Below are 12,043 nucleotides of genomic sequence, written 5' to 3'. Positions count from 1 at the left end.
TGTGCCACCCACATGAGTAGCCCTGAAAAGGTATCTCAGACTTGCCACTGCAGTGTATCTGCACAGTTTTAAACTGCCATGTCGACCTGGCTAGTGCACCTACTGGCCAGGTCCTAATCTTCCTTTTTTTACATGTTGGGCACCCCTATGGTGGGCCCAATGTACCCTCATGTGCAGGGTCCAGTGCATGTGAAAGGTAGGACGTGTACTGATGTGTGATATGTCCTGATAGTGAAATACTGCAAATTTTGTTTTTTACTATTGAAAGGCTATCTGCTCCATATGATAGAATGGGAAATACTTTGTAACACCTTACAAGTATAACTTCCCATTAGGACAAGAAATATAAATAAAGTTTAGGCTCTGTGAACTCAGAATTTAAAAACACATCTTTTAGTAAAGATTGTTTTTAAATTGTGTGTTTGAAAATGCAACTCTTAGAAAGTAGGCCTTTTCTTGTTTAACCATTCTGTGTGCCTCTGCCTGTTTGTGGATTGACTGTCCGGTTTTGGAGTGACAGGGGCTGGGGATGTGCATTCACTGTAGACAGCCACTGGGGGGGAGGGGGTTGAGGTGTTCCTTGCTCTTCCTGGATGACTCAGAGCTGAGCTGTATGGGGCTTGGCTGCATTTAGAGTAGTAGGAATTTTCCTTGCACCTGAATAGGGCCTGTCTCCCTTGCGCAATGCTGTCTCCGCCCCCTGTGGTCATACTGCACCAGTGAGGACAGAACTGGTTTCGACTGGGCTCAGAGACCCTTGCACAAAGAGAACTAAGGCAAAATGGGGTATAAGTATCAGACCTTAAATCCCAGAACTTTAGATCACTTCTGGACTTAAGAGGAACTTTTGCCCAGGAGAAGAGTTGAAGTGCTCTGAGGAGGAGTACTGCCCCTTTACTGTGTGCTGTTTCGGGTTGGCCTGCAGTTGCTGTTTCTGCCAAGGAAAGGACAAAGACTGCAACTTTGCTGTAAGCCTGCTTGAAGAAGAATCTCCAGGGGCCTATGTGTGCTGGTCTCCTGTTCTGATGTCTAAGGGACACAAAGACTTCACCCCCAACTCCCCTGAACTCTATTGCTGAGAGTTCTGACCAGCCAGGAGGTACCTATTCCAGTCTTGGGCCTCTGGAGGTTGTTCCAGCTGTTTGGAGCTGGAAGCAACTTAAGAGAAGTAAGAAAACCTGTCTCTGATGTCATCAGCGGTGCCACTGTAACGCTGTGACCTGCACCGAGGCCAGGGGCACCGCTCGTGAAGTGCACGACGCACCGCCTAGCCTGCACCGCAGCTCCGACCCCCTTCGACATCTACCGATGCCTGCAGTTATCTGCATTCCTGATGCCAGTGCTCGCACGGACTCTGTCACCGCCAGCGCCTGCATCCTGTTATCGCGACACCGATAATCGCTAAGGGTGACTCCACGAACTCGTCAACTTTGCACTGTCAGCGGAACCAATACCTCACTGCCGACGCAACCTTTTTCCCCGGTCCTGGACATGGCAGCCAGGGAGCTAGCTTCAACCTCTGCACCAACGCCTCATCTCCACAACGCCGTGCATCATCATAGATCTTGTTTCCAAGGTGTTGTTTGTTTGGAAGTCTGTGTGACTCCGTGCCTGACACCACACTCCTCGCAGTCGGCGCCGTACTTTGGATTTATTACTGTCAAGACATCGCAATAGCCCCAGGATGAGCTATTTGTTTTATACAAGCTTTATTTTTTCAATAACTGTTCTAAAGTCATATAATATTACAAGTATGTTGGGTTATTGTCGTTTTGATCTTGTTGAGTTTAGATAAAGATACTTTATTCTTCTAAACTGGTGTGGTGTCTATTTGTGATGTTATCACTGTATTACAGTATGTCTTGAGTACAAATACTTTACACATTGCCATTGGGATAAGCCTGTCTGCTCGTGCCAAGTTACGCAGGGGGTAAGCAGAGGTTATCTAAAATGTCTATCACTCTTATCCTGACTAGAAGCAAGGGTCCCTATTTTGGACAAAGGTACCCACCTCTACCAACTAGAGACCCCTATTTCTAACATTGTGTGTATCCCCTTTATCCTGACTAGAAGCACAAGTCCTTTTCTGGGACAAAGGTACCTACCTCTGCCAACTAGAGACCCCCATTTCTAACACTTGCACAAAAATATAAATATACCTTTGTGAATCAAGTCCGAAATGTGAACATCAGAGCTGAAGGGCAGCAGGCGACCAACATTAATTGTTATATTATGGGCAAAATTTAAAATATGCTGCATAACTTGTTTAGCTGCAGGAATGTCATACTATGCATGTTACGTAAAATCCCCCAAATTGCACCATTACAGCATGTTATACAATTACACCAACAGTTGCAGGAAAATTGTAACACAGGAGCGCTGGAACAATGTGAACAACCAGAATGCAAGTGGCTGTTATTCGTGGCAATTTTATGTCGTATGTGCTATTTTTTTGTGTGAAAAATTGAAGTGAGGATGTATTTTGCTCTTAAATATAACTCTAAATGATGGATTTGCATTTCATGTAATTTTGTACCACTTTCCCAAAGTTCTATGTAAGTACGCGAAAGCAAAAAGAGGGCATTTGTGTTTCTCTTTAAACAAGCACTGGCAAAACCATTAGTTGTGGTTTTAGCTGTAGACCTTTCTGGGTCTATTCACAAAGGTAGCTTGCATATGTGAGTAATTAACATTTGAGTAACTTTACTACTTTTGGCTATTCACAAAATCCGAGTGTGAAGTAACTCAAAAGTGTACACTTACTTCTCCCCACCGCCAAAAAACATAGTGGAGCAAAATTTACAAGTGTCAATTCCTACTGCTAAAAAAGGAACATTAGTAAATTCAGCACCACAAAAGGCCAACCAATAATACTTCAATTATATTACAACACCCTCCCAACCTTTCATGACACATGCACATCACTCAACACCTCAGCGAACTCAATTGGCTGCACTTACACAACCAAGCTCTTTTCCGATTCTTGACACACACCTTCAGGCCCTTACACAAATCGAGCCCAGCCTACCTCAACAACAAAACCACTTTCCTCAAACCCACCAGACACCACCTCTCAGCTTGACACTTACTCTCACACACCCCACACATGCGCAGAATCAGTGCCAGGGGTAGACCTTCTCCTACATTGCTCCTAAGAAATTTGTTGAAGAAGGGCTCTTTCAATAGGCTCCATAAACTTAGCCTTAGGCCTAAATATGTTGCTCCCTCATAAGCACCATTATTCCCCCCAGGTGATTGAGCACTCCATAAATAGATGACATAACGAAACATAACATAACATAACAGTGGAAAAAATGGAGGTTGGGACTTAAAATAAAACCCATAGGAAATAATGTTAAATGTAATTGGATTATTTAAAATAGTTAACAATATAAATAAATATAACAATGTTAAAAAATTATCTAAAAGTAAAACATTTTTATTATTTAATTCTAAAATATTTTTAAAACGTTTTCTAGTTTGTAAATTCATGTAATGTTTACTTTTATTAAAATACAATTAAATTACCTTAAATTAATTCTAAACATCGCTTTTTATCATTATTAATGCATAGTATATTTTTCTTTTTACTTCAGGTAGGAATTTATTTTTTTAATTTAAGCTACAGAATAATATTTTTTATTTAATTTGATATATTTAAATTAATTCTAGTTTTAATTCAAAATGAAGTTTATAGAACTGCAGAATTGTTTAGCCTATTCTACATTGAAAATAATATAATTATATAAAATTAATTGATATTAATATTTAACACAAAAATATTAATAATGTATTATCAAGTTCAATAAACTTTTTTAATTTCTCTAATATTAATTATTTGATTGTAATGTACTTGCTATGTGTACTCCAGTACAGCCGCGGCCCGTGGAGGGAGCTCCGTGGGGCAGAAAGGCAGGGCGGGGGAGGGGCATTGCATTTTGCGATGCAGCGCACGCTACGAAATTCGTTTTATTTATTTAATTGTTTACTTACGTCCAATTATCCATATTCCGGTTTTTAGTACCCCCCACCCTGCCCCTCCCCCGCCCCGCCTCTCTGCCCCACGGAACTCCCTCCACGGGCCGCGGCTGCTCCAGTATACTAGCTTTCTGATGGATCCTCCATCTTAGGCCTGTCATACCCCCTCTAGAATTCTGTGGTGTTGACTGCCTTTTGGGACTTTGAACTTGGGACATGAGCTGCCTTGGCAGTGCTTTGTCTGATTTATGCACCCTTTCTAGATGAGCTTATTGGTTCTATGTTCTGGTGGTTTCTCCCTCCGTGCTCCTTGTTGGGATTCGAGCTTGACCTTCCCTGTGTGAGCTCTTTTAACTGTTTCATGCCTTCTTGTTGGGGCTTGGGCCCCCTCTCTCTGTTTTTTAGTGGAATCTAGTTGCACACTTTGCCCAGTGCTCCCAGTTGGGCACTGGGTAGGGCTGCCTAAGGTCTTGGCTATGATTTTTTGGTTCCTTGAAAGAGGTTCGGTGGTGTTTCTTGGCCTCGTTGGCTTGTATTCTGGAGGTCTTGTGGTAGCCTGGACTTGCATGTGCTCTGGTGTAGGTAGGCATAGCTTGATGTATGTGTGCATGTCTTTCACCTTCTGGGTTTTTCTCTTTCAGTGACACGCCAGGTATTGTCCTTTGTGTAATCTGTGCTTCCCTCGGACTTTTCGTAGGTTTTCTACACCAACATGCCAATTCTTCTGGGCTGTGTCATCTTCGGTGTGGTGGGTACTGATATGATGCTTTGCAGGTCTCTATTGCTTATCTTTGTGTCATCCCTGAGCTTTCAGAGGTGCTTGAAGTTGGGTCTTTCTTTTAAGAGCTTCTACAGTGGTGGGCTTTTATCATGTACTTTCCCATGGGCTCTTATCTTTTCTTGCGTAGGAGCATGCCTGTTTGCTGAAGGGACTTGGTGCTTCTGCTTTGGCTGTCCTTTATTGTTGGCTATGGACATGTGCTTCTATTCTTGACTTACTTTACTCTCCTGTATCCTCTTGTGAGATTCTCTTGTGGGCTCCATCTTTCAGTCCGCTGATCGACTTGGCACAATGGTTGGGCCTTCTGCTTTTTGGACTTCTAGTGCTTACAGGCTTGCCGTCGGAGAGGCACTTGGGCATGTGTTTATCTCATGGTTAGGGTCCTTCCTCTTTTGTGTCTGTACTTTGCCCTTTCTTGCTGACTACCTTGGTTGGCAACTGATGCCTGCTTTACTTGATCTTCATGACAAAAGGCCTCAGAAATGGAAGTGGCAAGGAATTAATCAGTTTCAGTGTATCTTTAATTCCCATTACTCCAATCCTACTGGCTCACCTCCCCCTGTCCTTCCTAACGTGTGCCCGATTTTGATTCCAGACTGTTGGGCTACTTTGGTAGTTCACTCAGTAGGTTGGTTTCTAAGTAGGGGTGGCCCTTTATTGACATCCTTGGAGGGGAGAGGAGAGGAGAAAATTGTATTAGGTAGGCAGCAGAATGCCTGTCTTCATGTTCGCTACACTCCTCAGGAAATGAGGTCTAGAATGAGGTGGAATTGGAATAATGGGATTACTGGTAAGAAGTCAAAGTATAACTTAGTGATTCAAGGTGGCAATGTTGAGGCATGGGGATGTGCGAAAGAATGCCTTCACAGAGCGACCAAGCCACGGTTCAATTCTACCAGAGCCCCTTTTCCAGAGATGGTGGGTGATACCAGTCAAGTTCCCTACATTACTCTATCCAAATTTGTTTCAGCTGCCGAAGAGAATGCACCTGACCAGGATCATTGTACTACTATACAACTGTCCAAATCTGGGAGCATTGTGAGAAAAGGCACCCAACCCCAATTTACATATAAGTACTTACCTACCAGACTTTGAGGCCAAAAAGTGCTCGTGAAAAATAAAACGTACATATCCCAACAAATTATCCATTTGGACTTCCAAAGTATTTCTTTATGTTATCCAAGGGTTGTTCATACATCCCACTTCAGTTCTGAAAAGCATAAAATATGGTTTCATATGTAACGGTTATTTTGTACTAGAGAATGTCTTTATTTTCAAGAGAACAGCAAGAAAACATAAATATGGGAAAATAATGTTGGCCGTTCTCTCTACACCTTTAGGGCCTCATTACGAGTTGGGTTATTTCCCTCAGAAATATCCTAAATCCTCATTAGAAGTGTGTCCAGGCTTTCAATTGTCTTGTCCATACATCCGACCCAGTAATTCCGACCCAAAACACTGGACCTGTAAGACTGGCTGCAGGGCAGGGGGCTATGGCCAACTCCTGCAGCAGTTCATGAGAGCAGATAATGCACCCCCTGGACAGGAATGAGTGCCCCCACCCCCACACGAGCTGCCCCATAGACACTTTCTGCCTGCTCAGAGCAAGAGGAGAATATCGGCATTTTTTTTTGCTTACTAAATGGCCAAAAACGTCCGGTAAAGCCAGGTCCGAACAGTTATTCACCATTTCCGGGGAGGGAGCCTTCTAATGTCCCTACTTTGCGGTAGAGGTAGTAATTTCAAATCTAGGCCAACTCGTGATTCCTTAGAATCTTGTCTGCAGGTTAAACCTTTCATATGATGGACATGTTTTTGAGCAACTGTATGAGCATGTACTTTTATAAACTCCCACATTTTGGTGTGACGTTAAAATGATAACTATGTGTGTGTCCTGTTAATTTAACACCTGCAGAGGCGCGTACTAATATAACATGTGTTCCCTGTTGTTGCACCTTATTCTTAATTACAGAATGCGACCCAAAGAAATGTGAGGTAACGGAGCCAATCCAAAACTGTCGCGAGGACCAGACATTGATCGCGGCTCACGTTGAAGATACCTGCTGTATATCATACATCTGCGGTACGGCTTCCTTTTTATGTCAATATCAATCCTTCTGCAGTACCTGTGTCCTTGATGGTTTCTCTCTTTGCAGTGTCGCCATGTGAGTAACCCTCTCTCTATCGGGATAACGATAGACCCAATTAAACAAATCAATTTTGCGTGTATCTGGGCACGATTTAGAAGAGTCGCAGCCAAGGCTCCCCGAGTTTGTGAAGAAAGTGTCCAAACGGAAGGAAAATCTGCTGGTGTAATATTGCGGAGGGAATATTGCAGATGGATTCACCCAAAAAATGAGCACTTCCTTCAAAAACTAGAGGCTTTTCTGTTACCACACAACTCGATTCAGGCCCGTTGTCTTAATATTCACAAGCCCTGCATCTCTCAGCACGTGGTAAACACACTCTATACCTCTTTACTGTGATCTCAGGGGCATATTATCTAGAACCGGCGTTAAAATTATCGCCGCTTTAGCGACAGAAAACGGCCACTAAAGCGGAGATAATGGCGGCGATAATGGGCTTGATAATATGCCCTTGTGAATTCCCATAGAAGCCCATGTTGACACCAGAACATGGGCTTCTATGGGAATTCTCAAGGGCATATCATCAAGCCCATTATCGCCGCTTTAGCGGCAGTTTTCTGCCGCTAAAGCGGCGATAATTTTAACGCAGTTTCTTGATAATATGCCCCTAAGTATTTTGGAAGCTGTGAGTTATTTTACGTCTCTCTTTCTTGACTTAACAGTTAGCAATAAACCCTTCAAGTGTTGATTTCCGGGTTTCTCTAGAATATATCCTATGCATTGTACTGAGGCAGGCTTCCTCGTGCTTGTTGTGAACATTGTGCCCAACATGAAAAGGTTCTTTCAGGACCCATATATAGATCATTTATTGTTGCTTCTCGGTAATTATGTCTGGTTTGCCTAAGTATTTAAAATTCAACTTGGACATACATGAGCATTTGGAAAGAGTTCTCTGCTTAGGAAAACAAATCTGTGCATTGTTCCCCATTTTAGGAAAAATCATAATGGGTGCAATTTATCACACTCGCTAAGTAACGTTGCTTATGGTAGTGTTTTTTATAATGAGTGATAAATATACATCTAACACATGGCCCCTCTATACAAGGATGTAAAGGTGTTCTTTGGACGGAAATAAATTTAAGCAAACATTGGCGGTTGAGAGATTGTCTGCTAAAAATGTAATTCTCTTGACAGACACTGGTAGTGTCACTTGTTGTGAGAAAGTGATCCTTTTTGCCCTGATCACTCCCATTTTTCACTTGGTGCTGGTGGTATCTGACCCTGACTGTGCCCTGGGCTCTGCTTACCAGACCCAGGGCCAGTGTTCTGCTGTAAAGGTATATGGTCTAATTACAATTTGCATTGACGGATCCTGTAAGTCCCCAGAAGATAATGGGGCTAGGGGGATTCAACCTACCTATAAATCCCCAGTATATAACAGGGCAAGGAGGTTTAGAGGGCCAGTACATTTCCTGCATTGGCTTGTGCACTGTTGTGTTGCCTGCAGTCATTTTAGAGGCAGCCCTGCTTTGTGGACTGTCTTTAGAATTAAATTATATGCAAATTCTACTTTGGATTCAAAGGTACTTCCAAAGTCTCAAACTACCTTGGATATACATAAAGGTCACAAATAAGGTCTCCACTATGTGCCCCAGGTGAAGAGTGCCTTGTAACTATACACAGGGACAATTATAAAACATGTTTAATAAGCCCTGGTGAGGGAAAATCTTCCAATTTCGTTTTTCCCCCATCGCAGTGAATGACTCCATTGACTAACTTTGTAATATTTTATTTAACTAAAATATTGTCAGGAGCAATGTAAAATTATACTTCAAGATATCTCAAATTAATAGTTGAGATAAAACAAACAACTTGCCACTGTTGGATTTGTACTATTACAGAAAATAAGTTCTTAAACTTTCTTTTCTGTGAGCCAAATTGCAACTTTCCAGCTGCTCTCTCGTGATTAGCCAGCCTACTCTCAGGCTGTTCCAGTGCTGCCTGATGAGGTGTGAGGTGTACTGTCAGAGAACACAGTAGGTTTCCTGTGGGCAGAGAAGTACAAGGTGCAGAGCAGATGGCAGAAAGGTAGTGAGCGTTAGCCAAATTGGTCTTCAAAGGAAAAATGCCACTGAGAGAGGGGCATGAACACATCCATACCGGGGCCCCAGGGAGAGATGGCGAACAGCTGAAACCCTACACCTGGCCCTGGTAGGTCTGGGCCCGGAAGGCAGAAAGGGAGCAGACAGCAGACCTGGCCACAGAGACGATTGGGCTCCTGGGGCAGCTGAGGAGGTGAATGTACTGTGGCGGAGTAGGGTTGACTGCTGAGAGCTGAATGCACCACCAGCATGCAGCGGGCGAGTGCACTGTATTGCTCGTGTGTCCCAGACGGTCCACACAGGTGAAATGGTAACACCTGACCCATGGCTGCCCATCTTGAAGGATACCTACCCCGAGGACTGGGCCTGCAGTGTGGGCTCAGTGGATGGTGTGCCGAGGACGATAGGGTCCTCTGGCTGCTGGGACTACCTGCTGGGCAAAGGAGGCAGCTGAACTAGGCACAAGACTGATACTGTGGTCATGTTGAGCGACATGCTGCTGAGACAGGGTGGTCCTGAGATATGGCGACCGCCAAATAATATGTGCCTGAGGACAACAGGAGAATTATCTGTGCTGAAAAAGACCCACTGTGGAATGATAGATACAGCTTGTCACAGTGCTGTCATAGTGAGTAAGGAGAAGGGTCAAGAAAGGCATAATCCAACAAAATAGACAAATACACAGTCAATGAGCCTGATGCTCCAGTGCCAAAGCTTGAGCAGTGATCTTATGTTCAGGAGTCAATCCCTGCTACTATGTACTCCTGGTGGATCCAAGGGTCCTGAATTGGGCTGGAGGGCAAGATGGACTCGACGTCCATTGAAATTAATAATCTGCACATGGTCCTGTGAAAGGTCAACGACCACACTACATTCCTGCAGGACGATATACTCAAGAAGGAGATTAAGTCACTGAAGGTGATGGTGGCCGGCCTTAAATGCAGTGCTATGTATATGGAAGAGCGCCTTGAGAATGCTGAAGGGCAATCCGAGCTTCCTGGAGCGTACGGGGGCTCCTTGGTGGAACTCTTCCTGCAGGCCTGGATTGTGAACACTCTTAAACCCCGACAGTTCTCTATATTTTTCCCAATCAAAAGGGTGCACAGGGCTCTGGCAGTGGTCTCGCGACATGGAGTGCTGCCCAGGGCGATAATAGCAAAGCTTTTCAATTCACGCAACTGGGATGTCCTACTGCAACATGTGTGCATGCATAGCCCCGCTAGGTATGAAGGTAAGCAAATACTAATTTCCTTGTATTATGCCATTAGGGTGCAAGACCTCCGCTAAAACTTCAGGCCCATTAAGAAGAAACTGAGGGAGCAGAATATTAAACACAGTTTGATGTTTTCCTACCAAGCTTAGAATCCAATATAATGGCTGAGCCCACTTCTATGAATCACCACAGGAGGCCATAGACTAGCTGCACTCTCTTGGACAGAACTGTGCCCTGGGGTCTCCCATGTAGAAAAGTACCCTGAACCCCTCTGTGTGACATTCTAGCAGGAACATGGGGTCCCTGGCAGCGATGAGGAGGGATCCGGAGACTGCGGCTGAGGGCCAGATCCTTGCACGCCTGAATGGAACTCTAAATTCTGCCCCACTGGAGACACAATATCAAAGCTCCTTTTCATAAATCCAAATGGTACCTGATACCTTGAGCGACAGTGCTGGTCAATGGTCCAGGCCCGCGAAGAGCATCTGGATTGTATTATAGGGACTGATTGGAGATGATTGCTGACTAGACTTGGGGGTACTTGGGGAGCAGGCTCAGGTAGCTCTGAAAATTGAACACAAAACTCACATTGAACCCCAAGTGCCGGTTGGCCCTGGCACATGGGGATGTACGGCTGGCCCAGAGTGCACAAATATTAATTTAATGATCTACTGTAACCAGTGACTTTCCTTCACAGTTGGCCATGACCGACTGTTTATGCCGACGATGCAAGGGAGCATTATATTATCCATATTTGTAATGCATACTTTGCTCCAGAGTAAGGGGTGACTGAGGATCTCACCTCTCATAGTTTGCTGAGTACCTAAACTGGTCTTGTGTACTGCAGAGGACATGGTACCTCGACCTGTACCTACACCTTGAGTTATTTAAGGTTGCACCAGTTGAGGGAAGGGGAGAGGGGTATTGGGCTGTGATGTTTACCCTTTTGGCATACGGTTGTGCTAAACGAAGTCCTGTATATTCTGCCTATGGGTTGGAAATTGAAGAGGTAGTTTGAGGGAATGTCACATCCAGTTGACGTGTTATGATGGGTTGCTGCTTACACCAGATGGCAATATGTTATCACACGGTGGAAGCCGTGGTCTGTTGGACGGGCCCCAATACCTGATGACCATAGAAATGCCTGACATACATAATAAGTACAAGTTGCTCAAGTGGAACTTCCGGAGGCTAAATAGATCAGAAAAAAGCTATAGTGTCCATAACTACTTAAAAAGATACAGCATTTCGGTCACATTACTGCAAGAAACACATCTATAGGGAGCCTGCATTGGCAGCCTAAGGAAAAAATGGAGGGCGTCACATGTATGCCACTTTCTTCTCTGGATTTGCGTGGTGTTCCTTATATGGATAGCTCCCCGGCTCCCGTTTCAGAGGGCCTATGTATGTGTAAATCTGGAGGGGAGGTATGTTATCCTGTTTGGTACCCTGGAAGCCCACAAAACTTGCCTCATTAATGTGTATGCACTCTATATGGACAGTGCTGATTATTTTGGGGCAGTGATGATGGCAGCACAAGGGTACCTGTCCCCTGAGGTTATTTTGGCTGGTGACCATAATTGTGTTATGGATTGAGTTCTAGGTAGGTCCCCCCCTAAGCAGGACACCAGATTGAGGCCCTCAAACAGGCGATTGCAAGTATGAGGTTGGTAGATATCTGGTGGATCCAGCACATGCAGGCACACTCATATTCCTGTTACACTGACACACATAGTAGACTAGACTACATCCTTATACAGGCAGATGCAGTATCGAAAGTGACTGACTCAGCTTACTTAGCTAGATACTTTGCAGACCACTTTCTCCTGCTGATCACATACTCTTTGGCTAGACACACAACTTGTGTGCCACTGTGGAGGAT

General features: G+C 44.2%; 1 protein-coding gene across 1 annotated transcript in view; it reads left to right on the top strand.

The window, feature by feature from the left end:
- Window positions 1-12,043, top strand: part of OTOG (otogelin) — a 1,045,291-nt gene that overhangs the window by 811,941 nt on the left and 221,307 nt on the right. Inside the window, exon 46 of the mRNA XM_085647044.1 lies at window positions 6,732-6,842. Within this exon, the coding sequence (XP_085503170.1) occupies window positions 6,732-6,842 (111 nt within the window). The remainder of the gene's footprint in view (window positions 1-6,731; window positions 6,843-12,043) is intronic.

The sequence above is a fragment of the Triturus cristatus genome, chromosome 3_2 (assembly GCF_964204655.1).
Source record: "Triturus cristatus chromosome 3_2, aTriCri1.1, whole genome shotgun sequence".
Taxonomy (NCBI): domain Eukaryota; kingdom Metazoa; phylum Chordata; class Amphibia; order Caudata; family Salamandridae; genus Triturus; species Triturus cristatus.
Note: the sequence above shows the minus strand (reverse complement) of the source record. Positions and strands in the feature narration are given on the sequence as shown.